The sequence below is a fragment of the Haplochromis burtoni genome, unplaced genomic scaffold (assembly GCF_018398535.1).
Source record: "Haplochromis burtoni strain Fernald_Lab_line unplaced genomic scaffold, NCSU_Asbu1 Contig_104, whole genome shotgun sequence".
NCBI lineage: Eukaryota > Metazoa > Chordata > Actinopteri > Cichliformes > Cichlidae > Haplochromis > Haplochromis burtoni.
This window is the reverse complement of record NW_024582465.1, coordinates 836-20,751: the sequence shown is the minus strand read 5'-3', so window position 1 is coordinate 20,751 and position 19,916 is coordinate 836. Positions and strand designations below refer to the sequence as shown.

Sequence of the window (19,916 nt, the reverse complement as noted above, 5' to 3'; positions counted from 1 at the left end):
CTAGTCACTGTCATGAGACATTCTCCAAAAAATCACGGTTTTAGTAACGCAGTAACGCAGCGTTCCTACGGGAAAGTAACGGTAATCTAATTACCGTTTTTGCAATAGTAATCCCTTACTTTACTCGTTACTTGAAAAAAGTAATCAGATTACAGTAACGCGTTACTGCCCATCTCTGGTCACAATAATGGCAAATCAGACACTTACACTCATTTATATGTTCTGAAATCTACATCACATCGAAGAATGGTTGAAGATGAGCCCATCTCAATCAGTGGACCAGAGCTCAGTAAACAATTTGCTTAATACCATTGGTAAATTATTTTGTTTCACATAAATGTACTAGTAACAGAGCACAGGTTTCATCAGCCACACTAGAATCTGTTTATTTTGTGAAAAGAAAAAAAAAAGGGGAGGGGGGGGGTTCAAATCACTTCCTGTGCGACTGTGTGTCATACTTGATGCAAAGCTGAGAAGGGAATTTGCTGCCATGGGGCTCATTTATTTATTTAAAGAGGAGACCAGAGGCAGGCAGCCCGTGGCTTGGTATGACAGATCAGAGATGTGGAAAAACTGAATAAAATGTAAAAAAATGAAAGATGAATGAATATTGATCTTTATATTAATATTCATCTTAAGCCATAATTAAATACAATCAGTGCTTTATTTTTTCTTTTCTTGAAGAAAATAGCTGAATTTAAACCAGAAAACAAGTTGACTTTATTTCTTGGAACTTATTACATTATAAAAGCAGATACCATACACATATAGTGGAGTAAAGCATTCATTATTATTTTATTATCCCTTTAATTTAAATATCATTAATAGAATATCATTAAAATATCCCATAAATAAACCAGAACTGTTAGCATGAATATGCATATATATGATGCTCTTCTTCGTGGGTTTCTGGCATCTCAACATACCAAGACCAATACACATGCGAAAGAGTATCCTTATACCCTTTCTTCTTGGCTTTTTCATTTAACATAAACTTGTGTAGAAATGTGTCCCTTGTCAGCATAGTACAGTCTATGAATTCACATATAAAACTTTAGGCACTCTATGTATTACAGAATCCTTTGTTTTTAATAAGTGAAAAGAAACAGAAAATCTTCAAATGTTACGCAGGATTAGCGATGCACTCTACCAGTGTGCAGTGTTGATGAAAATAAAAATAGCATGCAAAGCCACATCTGGATAAGCCAAAGTTATTTTGGACTCCAATGCAGTAGAATTTAAGCTCCTTTGCCACTACAGCCAAAGGTATATTTAGCACAGAAAACAGCATGTTGGTGAAAATACAAATCGCATGCAGTCTTCTAGAAATTGAAACTGAAAGCACACCTGCTTCTTCAGTAGCCAAATATCACCTTTAAGAAACACAAGCAATAAGAAACTTAAGTACTAACCCTTAAACTGTAAAAGAAATAGCATGGTAAGCTGTGGATATGATTGCCTTCTGTGTTGTGAATGTTGGGACAGGTCTCACACATTAATCACGCTGCTGGGCAGAAAGTGGTAAACTGGATAGACTTTTAGCATCACATAAGCCATGGGAATAAACCCACAGTGTTTTCAGTTTTCCTTGTCCAGAGTCCCAATGTGAGGTTCTTTTAAGATCTATTACCTTGTACAGAATTTTTTTTGTCTGTTTTCAAACACTGAAAAACAGACTTATATGTAATCACCAAAGAACACATATAAACAAGAAATGAAGAAAGCCACAGGGGTGGGGGTGGGGATAGGCTGAAAACCCACCAGTAGAGTCAGAGTGAGAGGTGAGTTTTCCCCTAGTCAGGTCACCAGGGCTACGACATTTGCACAAACAACCATTCACACTTACAGTCAATTTAGAATTGCCAGTCAGCCGAACATGAATGTGTTTTGTATGAGAGACAAAGCTGGAGTACCTCGAGAAAACACAAGCAGCACAGGGAGACCATGAATTTTCCACACAGAAGGGCGCCAGCCAGCTGGTTGATTCAAACCCAGGACTCTCTTGACTCTTTTCAGTGGCTGGTGCCTGGTGCTATGAATGTCTGTTTCTTTGTGTTGGCTTGTCTGTGTGAAGCTTGCATGTTGTCCCTGTGCTTGTTTGAATTCTTACACAATACTCTGGCTTCCCCTGACAGTCCAAAGGCTTGGTTTTAGGTTAATTGGCAATTCTAAATTTTTGTATTTTGACTTTTCTAAGAGACTAAGTAATTGTCTTATTTTAAAATGGTGTGTGCATATGAGTACTGCTGCTGTGCTTGCCCAAAGCCTGGTCCCCTTTAGTTCCCCGTGTAACAAGATGTCCCGTTTCATCCATGCTCATATGAACACATGTGAAAATGTGAAATACAAGATATATTTTGACTTTTTTATACCAGCAAAGATATTTCTAAAAAAAAAAAAAAAGGTCAGAGGGAGGAAGCTCTGTTTTTACTAGATAAGAGGGACAAGTGCAGCAAGATAGCACATTAACTTAATGTCACTATTATTTTTCATTATTATTTCCATTATGAATATGAAAACATCTCACCAATAGTATCCTGGGATTCAACAATAGTGTATATATCAGAGTAATTGCAAAAAAAATGATTTACAGCAATGATACTAATAAGAGCTAAACACATTTTACAGAGGTTTGCTGCTAGTGCTTGTACTTTTACATTCAAACACTTGCACTTTCTCCTTTGTTTTCAAAGAAGCTCTAAGTTCAGCTTCTGGAAGAGGTGTAGTAGAAGGATTTGTACTGTTGTATTTGTAGTAACAAAAAAATCAATGCTGAAAAATACTACTTCTAAATTTATAGAGCTGAAATCATTACTTAATTCCGTAATTTCATTTACATGTACAATGACAATAATGGATTGCATTTATATAGCGCTTTTCAAGAACCTTAAAGCGCTGTACAATTCCACTATTCATTCACTCTCACATTCACACACTGGTGGAGGCAAGCTACAGTTGTAGCCACAGCTGCCCTGGGGCAGACTGACAGAAGCCAGGCTGCCATATCGCGCCATCGGCCCCTCTGGCCATCACCAGTAGACGAAGGGTCTTGCCCAAGGTCACAACGACTGTCCAAGCTGGGGCTCGAACCGGCAACCTTCCGATTACAAGATGAACTGCCAAGTCTTGAGCCAGGTTTGGGTATTCTGTTCCGTTCTATTCTATTAATTGAGTTCTTTATCAGGAAGAAGAAGCAGAAGTTGTAAAAATGAAAAAGAAAGCAAAACAAAGCCTGTTTTCAGAAAAACTGATAAAAGGCTATTGTATTGTATTTTATTCTATCATGAAAATAATCATCACTGCAAGTTTTAAGGTGTGACTGTGACCTCTGAAAGCAGGAAGCCACGCAAAGAGCCACTGGTTTCCTGGCTGGTAGGCAGTCCACACCAGAGTTCTTCCACCTCTTCACCAAGAGGCCACATGCACCTGCAGATAAAAGGTGAATGAAAAAAATGAGACTTCACACAGAACAGCAATAAAAACAAGTACATAGTTTGTGTAGAAAGTACTGCTAAATATACTAGAATATACCGAGCATGCACTACATAACCAAAAGAGACAAAAAAATAAAAGAAGTTATAGAATATCTTGGCCTGTTGAGTCCAAGAGTCCAATTTAATTCACAGCAAAGGTATGATGCACGTAGCAACCATTAGGCACGCCCCCTCCCCTTGATTGGTCGTTTTCATTCAGGTGCAGGACTTTACTAGTCGATATTTATCTGTCTTTTTTTTTTTTTTTAATCAAATGTGACAAAAGAACCCCAGTATTTATAAATGCTACACGCCGAGTCTTTGAATGACACAGCTCAGCAGAAATCAACAAACTGTATGGTTCATTTTTCCACAGGAAAGTAAAAATTAAAAAAAAAGCTAGAACACAGTTTTCATATTTGACAAAAAGAAAGCAGCGACAAATAAAGAGTGAAGTATCGTCTCCGTTTTTTGTTTTTTTTAAAGACTGAAAAAAACACACATATTAAAATAAAACACGATTACCTTCCTGTTAGGATTTTAGTGACGACAGACTCGGGGCGGGTCTCGCCGATGTAGTCCACTTCCTGCTTCTCTGCCCTGGTTTCGCCTGATCAGCCGCATCAGCCTTTTATCCGACGAAAGCCACAATGTCACATCAAACGGGCATTCAAGGTAGATGCTTTCTTTCTGATTCACAGCTTTCGGCCTTTACGTGTTTTGTTTTGCTGCGTGTCTGATTGCCCGGCGAGCTTTAAGCGCCTGCAACAATTAATTGCAAGGGGAAGCTAGCGTCACGTTAGCTAGCCACTCCTAGCTAGCTTTGAGCTATCCTGATGTGTGCATATGTGTGTGTGCGTGCCCTGTTTGGACACTTATGACCAGGAAATCTAATCCTGAGTCTCTAATCAGTTTACGAGCGACCTAAAACACGACTACTCATACTTTTTTCACCCTCGCAGTGCTCGAAAAGCCTGTAATTCCCCAGCCTTTTAGCATCAAGCATAAATCCGGTAGTGTTTAGATTTTGAGTACATTTTGAATGGACAGACGACGCCTTCATTTTGACAAACTGCTGGCCTGGTACCTGTCGGTGTTTGCAATAATCCGTGAATGGTACTGGCATTGCCTAAGCCGTGTTGTAATTAAAAGAAAAAGGGATTTGTGCAGGGCGTGACCACTTGTTATACACGATGGCATCGCAGCAAAAATAGAAACAACCCCCGAGGTTAAACTTACAAATCAGGCAACCTTAAAATAAAGTACAAACGTACTTGTTACTGCTGTGTCCGAATAGTGTTTTTTTCTTTTTCTGTTTTATCTTTTAAATATATATATGTTAAACATAAAGCTTAATACAGGGGCTCCTCTAAGCTAAACCCTTTTTGTGGTTGTTTGTAGCTCACCAGATTTTGGTGGTGGTGAAAAACAAAAGTGAATCCTAGTAATTCAGGGAATATGACCCAGTTCATTTACTACCATGCATTCCTGTGTGTTGTGTTACATGGAAGATTTTTCTTTAGTGCCTTCCTGCAAAAGTGATTTTAAAAATGTCTAAATAGTTTGTTGGACTTGTGCCATTAAGGTGCTCTTGGGGTTTGTGTTACAGCTATTAAGAAGTTGGTTTGAATCTGAATTATCACCCTTTTTAAATTTATTAAAAGAAAATTGTATTTATTGTGACTGGGTTTGAGATCAAAGGTTGAACCAAAATAATAGGACTGACAAGTTTTCTTGATGGCCTGCTCACTCAAAACCTGTGCAATACGGGATAAAATGCTAACTTTACAAAGGTCTGCAGGTGCTGAATGCTTAATGAGAAGATCATTTTGTGGCCTTTGTCTAATGGCTGACATCAGATGGTTCATAGGCTATTATGAGTCATTAAACCTTTAGGTGTAGACTCATAATCATATGACTCATGATGGCCATGTTAAGATGAGCGTGGTGTTGTTGAGCCTGCATTGTTTAAAGGAGGGGAAGAAAACCCTGACCTTATGTCTTTTTTTTTTTTCTCAGCGGGGAATGATGTGAAGGATATCTTTGCCAGTGCGAAGAGCGGGGATCAGTATCGTGCCCTAAAGATCGTCATCAAGGATGGTAAGCAGCGCTCTAGCGTCCTGGAGTTTGTTTACTTCTACCTAATTGTCTGCCAAAGCTGACATTAGCATTTCTTTATAAAGAAACAAAACTTTGCACTGCTGATTTTTTTTCCTGTCTCTCTTTTTGTCCACATCTGCTCTCCAGAGCAGCTGACTCTAGGTGCCAGCAGGAAAGCATCTAAAAAATGGGACCAGGAATACGATTCTTTAGTGCTACCCCTCCTCGACGATGATGTGCCCTGCTACGTTCTATACCGGCTAGACTCCAATAACAACCAGGGCTACGAGTGGATCTTCCTGGCCTGGTCACCGGACCACTCTGCTGTAAGGAAAAAAAACCCAAACTATCCCGGCTTTAATGAATAGCTTTCCATTCTGCATGGCATTTGTCCTTCTCTGCTATGGGTATCAGACGGGTGGGGTTTACCACATCAAGGCAGCCGTTCTTTTAAATGCATTCATTATTTCCTAACAGACCTCTTGAAAGCTAAATATGGGTAAATTATGTTTTTCCAAATAACACGGTGCATAGCCTCAGCCTCTCCTTCTTGATTTAAAATTTACCCTCATTGCTTTTAGGTGGCATATTCCTATCATGCATTGGTGTTTTGTTGTAATGCAAATGTGTGTGCTTGCAATTTATGCGTTCTTGTCTCGCACAGTGTCATTTAAGTCATTGTTGTTTGGTCTCACTGAAACTTGATGAACCACTTGCAGCCTGAAGTTGCTGTGAATAAGAATAGCCGTAACAAATAACACACAAGTGTGTTTCTGTAGCAGTGAAATGGGGAATGTTGCGAGGAGAAGCGACTGGTGCCCAGATAAAGTGCAATGGAGGATTATTTGTAGCACGGTGGACTTTAGAATCACTTTCTGAAGGAGGAGCTGAGCTCAGCATTCCTGACGTCTAGTATAAAGCACGAGCCTTCAGGTTTAGGCTTGCTTGGAAGTTGCAAAACATTTTTCCAATGCATGCATGCACTCGTTTTTATCATGTGCATTTTTTTTTCACTTCGTTAGAACTGGAGCTGGATTTACGTAGCCTTAAATCACACGTTTGATATTTAAAGGTATCTTGTAAAGTTTTGGTTACCACTAGTGTAACTATGAATTTGAGCAGTTCCCTATTTTTATGACAGGAAATGCAGCAATAAACCAGCAAACACATGTAAGAATGTCTTGACAGAAGCACCGGCTGTAATATGTATTATAATATTTCTCACTTTTTTTTTTTTAAGGCAAGCAACAATAAAATGTTTTTTTTTTTCCTTTAAAGATAAAGCTCTCATTGCCTTATGTCCTGTGTAAAGTTTGCTAAATTTTTTTTTTTCTTTCTTTTTTTTGGATATTCACAACAGGTGCGACACAAAATGTTATATGCTGCTACCAGAGCAACACTGAAGAAGGAGTTTGGAGGCGGGCACATCAAGGATGAGATTTTTGGTACCAGCAAGGTTGGTCAAGTGAAAGGCTTGTTACTCAGTAGCTTAACAGTGCCAAGTTAAATGTCAGTGTTAGTGTTTAGCACCTAATAGGAACTGTGATTACTATATCAGTAACAGTGAGTCAGTGTGTGTTTCTGCATGCCGTGTGATTGGGCTGTTCTTTACCTGCAGGATGATTTGAGCCTCAGTGGTTACAAGAAACATCTGACCTCTCAAGCTGCTCCTTTGCCTCTTACTGCTGCAGAAGAGGAACTGAGGCAGATCAAACTGAATGAGGTAACACACACACACACACACACACACACACACACACACACACACACACACAGACAAGTGATTTGGATTTTATCACTTGGTCACCGCTTAGAGTTGTCATCATCTTGGAGGAAACGATGCAGTGCTTGCTGCACACATGCGGTCACTTGTTGACAAGTTCTCTGGCTTGAAGTGTTCTAAAGTGGGTGTGGATTAGGCTTCTCGTTTCTCTTTTGGCATTACGTCATTATCACATTGGAGGCTTCACTGGGAGAAAGCACTGGCTTGCTTTAGCTCAGCGGTATCCCTCCTCATTGCATATCCTGGGTGTGGTAGGTAAATCCAAACCAGTACAGTGTAGGGTATCAATGAAAGCTGGCGCTGAAGCTTTCCAAACAGCGCAAGGTCAGCAGCAATGCAAGTGTGCATATGCTTGCCTGGCAGTATCAGTGCAGTGCAGAGATGCTGATTCATTAGAACAGCAGGATGTTCTAATGCATCGGGAAGAGATAAAGCTATTAGCTGTGTGTATATCCTTAGCTCCACAAAACGTGCTGTTTAGAGTTGTAAACACTGGTTAGTCTAATCAGCAAAGGGACTAAAAGAAGAGCTTTTTGATTGTTCTAATCGAACATTTACATGTTGGGAGCTAAATGCAAATGAGAGGGTTCTGTAGCTCTTAGTATTTGGCAGTGATTGGTCACAAGAGTACAGGTGAGCTGCATTAATGGCTTGTGCCTTTGTTGTGATCAGATAAAGAAGTGCTGTAATGTGATACTTGTTGCAGGCAGTGTCGTCAGCAGTGTTTACAGTGCTGATATCAAGGTCTCCGGGGATGTGCCACATAGACTCCAACAGACAAATGAAAATGGGAACATTTGAAGTTTCAATCTTATTACTTCTGGAGAGTATTCCTAGAATTTTGCCGAGAATTTCTTCAGTGTTAAGAAACAACCTGTTTCTAATTGCTGCTCTCCCAGCTCCGCCACATGAACAAGAACTATCTTTCTTACCATATATGGAAGTGCTCTGAGTAGAGTGCAGGCTGTCTCCAAAAGTACGGTCAATTAAAAGCAGCTGAGCAAATGGGAAGTGAGGTTTTTTTTTGCTCTTCCCACTTGCCCAGCTGTTGAAGGAAGATGATATACTGTTAATCTGTACTGCCTAGCTCAAAAAGCCTTTGAAATATTTATTGTTGCTTTGCCTCGGAGACTGCATGCTTTTTTCCAAGCAGATGGATAAGAGACCTGCAATCCTTTTTGGTATGCGCGATAGCTACATGGGAGGCTCAATCATGTTTGCATGGCATTTCATTTTGTGGGAACAAGCCTCTAAAAATAGATGCAATCCATCAGTGTAATCCTTCCAGAATTTCCAGTTTTCAGTGCAATTTCTCGGAGGCGCCTTGTCACTTCGATACAAGCACCTCATCTGTAATCATCAGGTGTAGCTCTGAAGATGTGCAAAGCACTTGTAATCCTAAAAAGTTTTTTTTGTGTTCTTTTTTTTTAACGGTGTGCCCTCACATGATTACACTTATTGAATTATTGTGGCTTATGTTTTGATTTTGAAGACATTTGATGCTTGCTAAGTAATGCTCTGATCGGCCTACTTTAACGGCTTTGATATCATTTTTCAGTGTTTTTGTCAATTGTAGTGTTTTAATGACGATAATGTAACTGTAGAACTCAAAGTGTGTCTTGTTTCTGTGTCTTCGTTTGTGGTGTGTTTAGGTGCAGACTGACATCAGTGTGGACACCAAGCAGCAGACTCTGCAGGGAGTGGCTTTCCCTATTCATAAAGATGCCATCGCAGCACTTGAACGTTTCAGGGACAAGAAAATCAACTACGTACAACTGGTGAGTTATTAGCTGGGGTTATTAGCCTCTACATGGCCAAGTGTCAGCATACCTGTCACAGCACTACATCTGGGCATTTTTACATGCCATGGGATTACAAAGTATTGTAAGGCCAGCCACATACTCCTGGTGTCTGCAGCTTTCTGCATACACGTCTGCAAGGCTGTATCCTGGTCTAAATGACAGTAATTAGCTCAGCACTGACATATTCATATTCAATAATTTGAATGTGCAGTTGGAGTTTTTACCTTGTGTTTGGAAAGATGCCGATTGTTTTGGCGAGGAGACCTTTCTAGTTTGACACAATGAGTTACTCAGTTTGTCCAAAAAGCCTTTGTGTAAATTCTGCTCATTGAAATTCTGACGGTTTGTGTCACAAGATCAGATGAGTCCAGTACAAAGGAATAATTGTAGCACTGTTGTGGTTGTGCATCAGATTTCCTTCTCATGAGTCTAAAAGCTTAGTTAAAGTGCATTTCTTTCTTTTGTGGGTTCTATTCATCCTTACTAGTTTTACTCCTTGCTGCTGAGGATCACATTAGCATGTAGAGTAAAGGGAGGTGTTTGGTATTTACTGGCACCACCTAGATTTTTCACATTGTCTAGTAACCAAAGCAGGGAGCTTGTAGTTACAGGAGCACTCGGCTTGCTTAAAGGGTAACTTTTTGCTTCTTTTGTCAAAAAAGAAATTAGATGCTGAACAGGAGCTCATTCGGTTGTGCGGCACTGAGCCAACGGAGCTGAAAGATCTCCCAATGAGAATCCCTAAAGATACTCCACGTTACCACTTCTTCCTCTACAAACATTCCCATGAGGGCGACTACTTAGAGTCCACAGGTAAATGATTTCCCACGGGTTATTACGAACAGCAGGAAAAAAACAAACAAACACTGTATTTTGTGCAGGTTTCTGTGTTGTTCTGCTCTGAATGGTGCTTCACGTGATTCCCATCTCACTGTCCTTTCCTTCTTTCTTTGTAGTCTTCATTTATTCTATGCCAGGGTACAAGTGTAGCATCAAAGAGAGGATGCTGTATTCCAGCTGCAAAAATCCCTTGGTCGACATGGTGGAAAACAATCTCCAGATTGAGATTGAGAAAAAAGTAAGACACTGTGTTTTGTGATATACTAGGGCTGTGCGATATGACCAAAATCTCATATCCCGATATAAGAATTCTATCGTCCCGAATCCCGATAACGATATAAATCGCAAAATTTTCTGTAAATTCTGTCAATCTTGGGCAGCTCGACTTGTGTGAAGTGTTTCCAGCTGCTCATGTACCTGGAGTAGAGTGTTTTAACCGATGCATGAAACGATACATTTTTAGACATAAGTTGTAACGGCCACCGTTTTCTTTGTATTTATTACACGGCGTGCTGCGGGGAAAAGCCTGTTCTAACGTTTGAGTCTAAGGTTTATTTTTTAGCACCTGGCGGCTCTTTTTTAATTCTCATCCGTAAATAATCTGCTCTTTCACGTGATTCAGTTTATTTTGAAAAGTCTCAACAGGATCTTGAGCTTTATTGTGAAAGGTTTATGTGGAACATAAACAAGCGGACACGCAAAGGTGTTGCTGTCGCTGTTGCTAACGACAACGCATAAAAACAGGTGCTTGTCCGTCTGTAGTGTGGTTATATTACATATAAGAGAAAGAGAGAACTTCAAGAAATTAATATAACCACTACAGTGACCATCAAAACGATGAAAAAATATTGTCGCAAACAGTTTATTTTGCGACACCACGAAACAAACGATAGCATAAAATGAAACGATAGACGTTTTTATATCGTCATCCGATATATATCATTATATCGAACAGCCCTATGATATACTATAATAATCAAATGTCTTATGTAAAATAAATATCATTTATTTACATAAGAGATTTCCTGAAAACAAAAGTATTTGTGTACTGTGTTCCATACAGAGTTTAAAATGGTTTTGGTGGCTGATATGACTGATTACAAATGTAAACCTTATTCTACATGTATTGCTTAAACAAGACTGAAAACCTACAGAGTGTTATTATTGATTCTACAGTAAATCTCCAGGCATTTACAGGAAGGGTGGAGCGCCATGCTTCCAAAGCATATTTTCCTCATAAGGTGTTTTGATGATGGTGGTGAAGGGCACTCTACCTTTAATTTACTCCACATTACATTACACATCATATTGCCAATGCTTTTAATGTATTAATACAGCTTATGTAGGGGAGAGAAGTGTGTCATGATTTATGAGATAAATCGGCATCAATTTGCAAATTCTGAACGTGACAGTCAACAAAAACGTTCAGACATTTTTCATAGTTTTTTTCCATTTAAATTGAGTTTTTCTCAAAAAAAGATTTTTTTTTAACACAATTCAGTGGGCTACATACTGAACTGAGAGAAAAGGATGGAGACAAAGCATTAATAATTTAATTAAATAATTAAATAATTAAATAATTTCCCCCAGGGATCAATAAAGTATTCTGATTCTGAATAATATGGCACTAATATTGATCTGACACCAATACCAGCGTGGCATTGATACTATCTATATTTGGATCGATTCGAGCACATGCGCTGTATTTTAAACAGCACACATGTCATGGAAAACGCTGCACAGGCTCAGGAACACTTTCAGAATTTACTGTCTGTTCAGATTAAACATCCGTCATACAAATAAAAGCCATGTTGTCATCTTAGAACTCATTTGTAGTGACCCTTTCTAATGGGCCTCAAACAGCATGCTCAATGTTGGGCACAAGGGTGAATGTTTTTCCTTTAATCTGTCACACAATGCACCAGTGGTCCAGCTGATCTTTTTAATGCACTTTTTAAATATTTCTGTTTCCCAGTTGGAAATAGAAAACGGAGAAGAACTGACAAGTGATTTCTTGTACGAGGAGGTGCATCCCAAACAGCACGCACACAAGCAGCGCTTTGCCAAGCCCAAAGGCCCCGCTGGTAAGAAGGGCGGCCGCCGCATCACCCGACCACCGGGGGAGAGAGAGGAGGAAGATTAAACAGACCTCACCGCCCGACCACCACCTCTACCCCGAGCACGGTCCACAGAGGAACATTCCTGCTTTGGGGAGGGGAAGGCAGGAGGGAGGGGGGGTTAATCATTTTCGACACGCTTGTTTAAAATAATAAGACAAAAACCTCAAATTCCCACAGAGTTCACCCACAGACCCAGCTATGCACGCCAAGGACAACTGAGCAATGACACACTTCAGAATTTCCATTTGTAGCTTGCCAAATGGAAGTACATTCATGTAGGTTAGTACATTCATAAAAACCCTTTTACTATAATTCAGAGAGGCCCAAACCAAGTCAAAGACGAGGTTGTTTTTTTTTAATTTTCACATCGTTGCCAGCTCTGAGACTTCAAAAATGTTAGTGTAACTAATGTGAACTTGCGCCGATGTGATGAAAAGACCCCATTTTGTGTTCACGTGCTCAAATTCCTAACTTCCATTCCTCCTCGTGTCAATTAATGTTTCTGTGTCTAATGTGTTGATTATTTGTCTCCTACTGTTTGCACAATGAGGTGCTCCAAAGCAGAAAAAAAAAAATTCTCAAACTTGTGTCTGATGATTCATTTTATATTGGGGGGGGAAAGAAAAAAAAAAAAAGACTTCTTTTTTGATATAACTGTGGTTTACATGAAAAAAATCATCTGCTGAGATACTTATTTTTCTATGCAAGTGCTGTAAATGTACATATTGTAGCTGTGTGATGCTCTTTGATTAAGAAACAGTCTGGTCTGTTGCGGTAGATGTCCACGTCGGTAAGGATCACAGTGAAAGAACTGGGGCTTCCAGAAATATTACATCCACACATTTCAGATTTCACAAGGAAGGAAGCTTTTCCAGCTTTTCTGGTTCCCATAATGACAGGGAATGCCACGCTACTGGATGGGAAAGGGAATAATATAATTACCTTGATCAAAATGTTGCCACATCCACTGATGTACTGATTAATATTAGGCAAACTACTTCGCTCACCTCATGTTTGAAGGGAATATCCCTTTATGTTCATACAGTGTCATTATAATAGAAAAATCATGTTTGGTCTTATGTTTTCTTATAATTCTTTTAAAGAAGAAGAAAAATAAAATATTTAAATCACTTTCTTTCACTTCTTTAATTGTTCGTAATAAATACATTTAACACTGGGAAGAACAACCAATCAGCATTCTGAAAGAGTTCGGCCATTAGATTTGTTTAAAGGCCGCACAGAAATGTATTCAGCAGTATTTTTACAGGAATTACACACGTAAGCTACATGCCTTTAAAAAAAAAAAACAGTGCAGTAATTCTTCTGTCAGTCTGCAGTTTGAAGCAAGCTCACAATTCCCACGATGCTTTGCTTCACGCCTTTCTATCAAGATCCAGTGCAATGTTTTTGACGACTCCGTGAATCTCCGCGTAAACCTGTTCAGACACACAACAATCATGACTACATCATGAAGTTAGCATATATATATCGTAGCAACAATATGACATTTTCCTTTAGTTCAACAAGACAAGAGTGCAGTCACCGTTCTCTTACTGCCTGCATTTGCTCCCTAAATCCCCTAAATAATATGTTTGTTATTACATAGACTCCCCATACACTTTATTAGGTACACCTTGCTATATCAAGTTGGGCCCCTTTTGCCTTTAGAACTGCTTTAATTCGTTGCAGCACAGATTGAACACAGTGTTGGAAAATTCCTCAGAGATTTTGGTTAATATAGCGCCACACAGATTTGTCAGGATGTGGCAGAAAGGGACATTTGCATCATGCATTCATGATGCAAATGTCCCTTTCTATCACGTCCCAAACATGCTCTATTAAGGCTAAGATCTGGTGACTGTGGAGGCCATTCAATTACAGTGAACTCGTCATGTTCAGGAAACCAGTTTGAGACTATCTGAGCTTTGTGACATGGTGTGTTACCTTCCTGGAAGCAGTCATAAAAACGTCGGTTTACTGTGGTCACGGTCAACAACAACACTCAGGTGGGCTGTGGTGGTTAAGAAACGCTCAGTTTGTATTAAGGGGTCCAAAGTGTGATAAGACAATGTCCCCCACACCATGACACCAGCAGCAGCCTGAGGTTTTGGTACATTGCTGGACTTTCATGCTGTTTTTGCCAAATTCTGATCCTATCATCTAAATGTCATAGAAGAAATCAAGACTTATTGGCCTGGGCAATGTTTTTCCAATGTTCTGTTGTCTGAGTGAACTGTGGCCTCGGCTTTCTGCTGCTCATCCCATCTGCTTTAAGGTTCAACATGTCGTGCATTCAGAGATGCTCTGCTGCATACCTTGTTAAGATAACAAGTACTGTTGACTTCCTATCAGCTTTAAACGGTCTGCCCATTTTCCTTTGATCTCTGGCATTTTCACCTTCAAAACTGCCACTCACTGGAAATGGTTATGTGCTATTTACACAGCATCAAATCGCAACAAAAGTCACCTCGAGGTGCTTAAATGACCACAGCCACGCCTATACGGCAGTCAGTTGCTGCTATGTGATTGGCTGTTTAGATATTAGTGTTAATAAGCAGTTAAACAGGTGAATGTATTTTTGCTAATAAATGCCATTAAAAAAAAAAACCCAAACAATGACCCGACTCAGTTGTTAATGATCCTCTTTTCAAAAACTAAAACAAAAAAAATCCCTTTGTGGGATTTCTTCATTCAGCCAGGTCCAGCAGAGGCACATAACACAGGCAAACAGCTCAAGGTGAAAAGCTGTGCAGATGCCAACACAGTAGCTTGACCTATACATTAAATCTGCTGGGATCGTTCCTGTACCTGTCTGATGACAGGCCGTCTGTTTTTCCTGTCATGGAGGCAGTTGCATGCCAAGGAGTAAATACTCTCCACCTGGCTCAGCTCCCAGGCTTTCATCTTTTTGTCCACAAAATCCTCCAGAGTCAGCTCCTCATCTTCATCATCTATGTCATACCTCATCTCCATCTAGGAAATGAAGTAGGGAACACACACACACGCGCACACAAACACGCGCCACACACAGCCACACACACGCGCACACACACCGCAACAACGCACACAACACCACGTACACACACACACACACACAGCCACACACACACACACACACACACAGTGATGTAACAATCATCTTCTGCAAGCATGTTCCATAGATGCTGACTTGTATATTAAACATCAAATGCAGTATCAGCACATGATGAGCACAGATGAAACTTTTAAAGGTGGAAGATTTGAACTTTTTTGTTTAAATCCTTAACAAATTGACTATTAACCGATAATGTTCCCTGACTTATTAAAGGCAAAGTCAGGCCTTTAATAAGCTGGAAGCACAAAGTGTAGCTTGGCAGGTAACAAGATGAAAGCCTCTTTTGTGTAACTTACCAAGAACTGTGGCTCCCGGTTTTCATCAACTGGCGGGAGTCCAGACAATATTTCTAACAACACCTGTAGATGGCAGAGAGACGGGGTTAATCGCACGGCTCTGGGCAACAGGAAAACTTACATGTGGTGGTGGGTAACATCGCCAACACTGCAGTATTCCCACAGCATGTAGGAATGCATATGCTTTGTGGCAAGGTCAGAGATTCTACTAAAGTACTGATCCCGGAAATCATCTAATGATCACCTAATAATCACCTATGTTTGACAATTATAGCTACTAATACGTATCGCTGTGTCCCACAGCAGATTTGGGATAATGACAGATGATAAACAATATAGAGCTCTTATTTCACAAATACTGAAAAAAGTATACTGCAACGCTTGTGTCCTGCAGTTATATATGTGTCAGTAGTTTGGGAGAACCTTGGAGTCAAGGAAAGTGCTGAGTACCGGTACTGCTCTACATTTTACATTACAGCTGCAGTTTCTCCAGCCCTACCTGTGTGTATCAGTGTGTGTGTCTGAAGAAAGCCTACCACTCCAAAACTGAAGACATCGGATTTTGGTGTGATCTCTCCTCTTAGCGCCTCCGGTGCCATGTACGCACGGGTACCCACGATCCTCTCAGTCATCATGGTCGTCGAGGTTCGCTTGGCCGATGCTCTCGTCAGACCAAAGTCTGAGATTTTGGCCACAAAGTGTTCATCTAACAGGATGTTCGCACTAACAGGGAAGAAATACCAGAGTGAGCAACAAAACATCCAGTCATGTGTCATGTATATTTCTACATTTAGGGAAATGTGATTTTACTGGCTTCCTTGCCAAGAGTTAAATTAAAACATCAATACCTCTTGCATGATTTTGCTTATGAGCCTCTATAAAACTCACTAAATTACCAAACTGTACCTTTCGTGCCCAAACTGTACTGTTGCATTACTAATGAACCTGTTCGTGATCTTCATGTTAACTTAAACTACTAGCTACTAGTGGTGTCATCAGATTAAACAAAAATAAAATAAATCTAGGTGTGGCATCAGTTTTTTCATGCGCCTCTGAACAGGGACATGAATACAAGTGTAAATGAAACCTTTTTCTACTTTTAATTTAGTTTAATTTTGTCATATGATCTGCAGAGAACCATATGGGAAAGCTTTTTCTACATCCCCAAAGTCTTTTTTTGGTTCTTTGTCTAAAACAGTAATGTGATGTAATTTGCATAGTGTTCCATAAAGGTACGGGACATCAAAAACGGGACATTTTCTCTCTTCTTTGTAGGACATCTCTAAACCAATAACAATGAAAGCTTTCGCACTATGAACCTTTTAACATCTCTGTGGACGTGATGGTTGGAGTGCAGATACTCCAAACCTTTGGCTGTCCCTTCTGCTATCAAGCACCTGTGGTGCCAGGAAAGTGGAGGACTTCCTTCCTAAATAAACAAAAAAAAAAAGCATGTAATTAAATCCCTTTATGAATGCACAGGGACTGAAAAGCAGACTGTTTGTGTAGAAGAGTAAATAATGCTTACAAAGCAAGCCAGTCGGTCTAATAACGATCCATTGGCCATGAAAGCGTACACTAAACATAGGTGCTGTTCGTCACAGGAAAATCCAACCATGTCAACCAAGTTCTCGTGTTTCAACCTGTGGAACAAATGCTGTTATTAAACCATACCTGCATTTGTAAATACATGTATGTTAAATATGCTTCTTCACCTTCTTCCTGAGGGAAACTTACACTTTCAGAGTCTGGATCTCTTGGTTGAACTGATCTTGCAACTTGTCCAGTGGTATGTCATCCACCTAAATAATACAATATCTCAGATGCAATTAACAGCAGTACACAGAGGCATGTGGTTCTGTTAAAAATATTTCCACTTACTGGATTGAGTTTTTTCACTGCAACTGGTTTGTCATTCAGGAGACCTTTGTATACCGTCCCAAAGCCTCCCTCTCCAATTCGGCTGCCACCAGCTGACGTGGACCGGTCATCAAAGTTGCCTGTGATCCTCATCAGGTCACTATATAAGAAACTGGAGAAGCCTAAGGAGGGAGACACAGTAAACTGCCTCATTAACTTCTCTGATCAAGAGCCCAACGCTGCCACCTGCTGTCGATTACATAAAATCACATCTTTACGAAGAAGCGGCATCGAAATCAAAAGATCATCTTTGTTGACTACACTACACCACTATAGAGCAGCTTAGTTTACAGTGCTCTAATGTAATCAAGTAGATTTATTGCACTACTTTAGTACTGCAGTGGCAGATTCACATGGTGCTGAGAAAGATATGACATTTTAATTCACTGAAACCAGACTTTTTAGCAGATAATGAAAGATGAGCATTATCTACTTAAAACATCGCATGAATATGACTCATAAATGACTGTGTTAATAAATGTCATACGTGTCATACGTTCAATGTCACATGTTCAATCAAGATATGAACGTAAAATTAATACATAATCAAAAAGTGAAAGACCTGTGTGTATTGGTTCGGTGTTCTCCTGTGGCATTCGAAGCTGCAGCACAGTGGTGACGGGCTGCTGCTGCACATCTCTCTCTTCCAGCACTCTGGTTGAAGCAGTGCTTTGGGTTTTTAAAGGAGTCAGCTGTGTCTCCAGTGGACTGGACTCTTCAATTGTGTGAGGACAAAAACGAAAAATGATCAGAATAAATGATTGGGTTTTACATCCTGTATCAGTGCGGTTTGACTGTTTCTCCTCATGCTCCAGGCATCACACCTTTAATATAACATAACAGATGTTTACTCATCCTCTACACAAAAAGTGCAGAAGTTTTTTTGCTACATCTCTTATTGCAATTTCACAACTCGTGGTTAACATCTTATTTTCTTACAAGATTTTTTTTTTTTTTTAAAAAGAGGGCGATACTGGGAAAAAGATTTGTTGTAAGTTAAGATTCAACAGGTTTATTCTACCTGTTGCTTGTGGTTATTATTTAATGGCTTTTAAAAGTCATACCAGGTAGCAGAACACTGGCAGCAGCCAGTAACTCGTGACTCTTCAAAATGTCCACAAGTTCACCCACTGTGCTGTTGGTGGTCCCCCAGTCATTGAGCAGCTCCACTGTGGGACTGCGACCCTGTGCAACAAGACCTTCAAATCTCCTTCAAAGACAGCGGCACAAATTCAGTAAACAATAAATAAACAATCAGCGTGATTTCATTCAATGAAAAGCAAGCACGTCAGAAAGTTTGCCCGCATCTTACCTGACATGAAGCTGGGAATACCTCGGCTCCCCGCTCGATTTCTGTATATCTACAAGAACTTCTTTCCACCTCTCCTGAGGATCCAAAAAATCGGACAATTTACGACGTAAACGAAAACCGATGTTGCGAATATAAGTAGCGGAAGTTACTGGATTATCCATTCTGAGGGGAGCTTGTGACCAAACCTGAGATTGGGTTTTATCTAACAGTCATGTTGTCATGATCTTAGACCTGAAGACGTTAATTATACTCCATCAAGTGGATTCTTTAACCCAGAAAAATCGCAAACAGTTAGGTTTTGCTCACATACCTAAAAGAAAAAGTGTTTTCCGATATTGAGCAACTTCCCCAAACGTAAACAGCAGGGCTGTCCTACAAAAGGTCTCCACCTACAAAGCGGAAACGCAAAGATTGAGTGCTATGGTATAATACAGTCTGTGCTGGCTGTTCTTACCTGTAAGCGGGCACAACAAACTAACAATAAACCTGCGTGTGGTTATTCATATAATTATCTTTTTGATAACACAAGAGCAGAAAGGGAGACAGCTGTCGTGTGATGGTGGTTTGGAGATTTACAGTGTCACAGTGCCCTCTAGTGGATAATGAAAATAAAACAAATCTTCCATTCGTGGGTGCACACTGACGGTATCCGGCAAGAACACCCTGGGTTTGAGTCCACCACTCGGCTGGGCCTGTCATGTGATCAGTTTGCATGGTGTCTGCGTGGGTGCTCTGCCTTCCAAAGACATGTAGTTAGTGGTGCCCGTTGGTGTGAATGGTTGCCTGTTTTGCTGTGTTAGTCCTGCGTCAGGTTGGCGAGCTGTCCAGGGTGTAAACTGTCTCTCACCCAAATGATATCTGGGATAGGCGGAAGAGGATGGATGGAATGAATAACCAAGAGACCTTAGAACTGTGATTGAATTCATAATAACTGCTGCGTATGTCAAATATTAGAATACTTGTATGCATATAATTTAAATGCACAAAAACAGAAGAAAATAGTTCCCTTAACATCTTCTCAATCTCCATCTTCATCTTCTCTTATTGAACTCTAGGTTTCACGCACGCATTCATTTGGAAATGTGATCGAATAACTATATAAGTAAGTATTAGGAAAAAACAAACATCTTTTTTGTACCCATTTGTGTATTTTAACACTCAACTGGACATTTTTGA

General features: G+C 40.0%; 2 protein-coding genes across 3 annotated transcripts; one reads left to right on the top strand and one right to left on the bottom strand.

Moving 5' to 3' along the window:
• The first annotated feature begins 4,013 nt into the window (after positions 1-4,013).
• twf1a (twinfilin actin-binding protein 1a) lies at positions 4,014-12,734 on the top strand. The gene is made up of 9 exons (XM_005927778.3): positions 4,014-4,148; positions 5,493-5,573; positions 5,721-5,899; positions 6,934-7,029; positions 7,192-7,296; positions 9,009-9,134; positions 9,821-9,971; positions 10,115-10,236; positions 11,974-12,734. Exons 1-9 carry the CDS (start codon positions 4,124-4,126, stop codon positions 12,139-12,141), a joined length of 1,053 nt encoding a protein of 350 aa, XP_005927840.1. The 5' UTR covers positions 4,014-4,123; the 3' UTR covers positions 12,142-12,734.
• irak4 (interleukin-1 receptor-associated kinase 4) lies at positions 12,710-19,288 on the bottom strand. 2 transcript variants are annotated; one of them, XM_014335315.2, is made up of 11 exons: positions 18,741-19,285; positions 18,493-18,638; positions 17,991-18,143; positions 17,390-17,550; positions 17,246-17,310; positions 17,037-17,151; positions 16,828-16,937; positions 16,045-16,231; positions 15,509-15,571; positions 14,927-15,091; positions 12,710-13,554 (listed from the first exon to the last, which is right to left on the bottom strand). In XM_014335315.2, exons 1-11 carry the CDS (start codon positions 18,899-18,901, stop codon positions 13,492-13,494), a joined length of 1,389 nt encoding a protein of 462 aa, XP_014190801.1. In that variant the 5' UTR covers positions 18,902-19,285; the 3' UTR covers positions 12,710-13,491. The 2 variants fall into 2 exon arrangements, with proteins under 2 accessions (XP_014190801.1, XP_014190802.1); XM_014335316.2 differs by having other exon boundaries at positions 12,710-15,091; positions 18,741-19,288.
• Between the last annotated feature and the right edge of the window lie 628 nt (positions 19,289-19,916).

Excerpts from the sequence above, each read along its gene's own strand:
- twf1a (XM_005927778.3), top strand. The coding sequence starts at position 4,124 with ATGTCACATCAAACGGGCATTCAAG. Across the intron at positions 7,297-9,008 it reads GGCAGATCAAACTGAATGAG|GTGCAGACTGACATCAGTGT; the intron begins GTAACACACACA and ends TGGTGTGTTTAG. Across the intron at positions 10,237-11,973 it reads AGATTGAGATTGAGAAAAAA|TTGGAAATAGAAAACGGAGA; the intron begins GTAAGACACTGT and ends TCTGTTTCCCAG.
- irak4 (XM_014335315.2), bottom strand. The coding sequence starts at position 18,901 with ATGGATAATCCAGTAACTTCCGCTACTTATATTCGCAACATCGGTTTT. Across the intron at positions 18,144-18,492 it reads TGCCAGTGTTCTGCTACCTG|AGTCCAGTCCACTGGAGACA; the intron begins GTATGACTTTTA and ends ACACAATTGAAG. Across the intron at positions 17,152-17,245 it reads GAGATCCAGACTCTGAAAGT|GTTGAAACACGAGAACTTGG; the intron begins GTAAGTTTCCCT and ends TTTGTTCCACAG.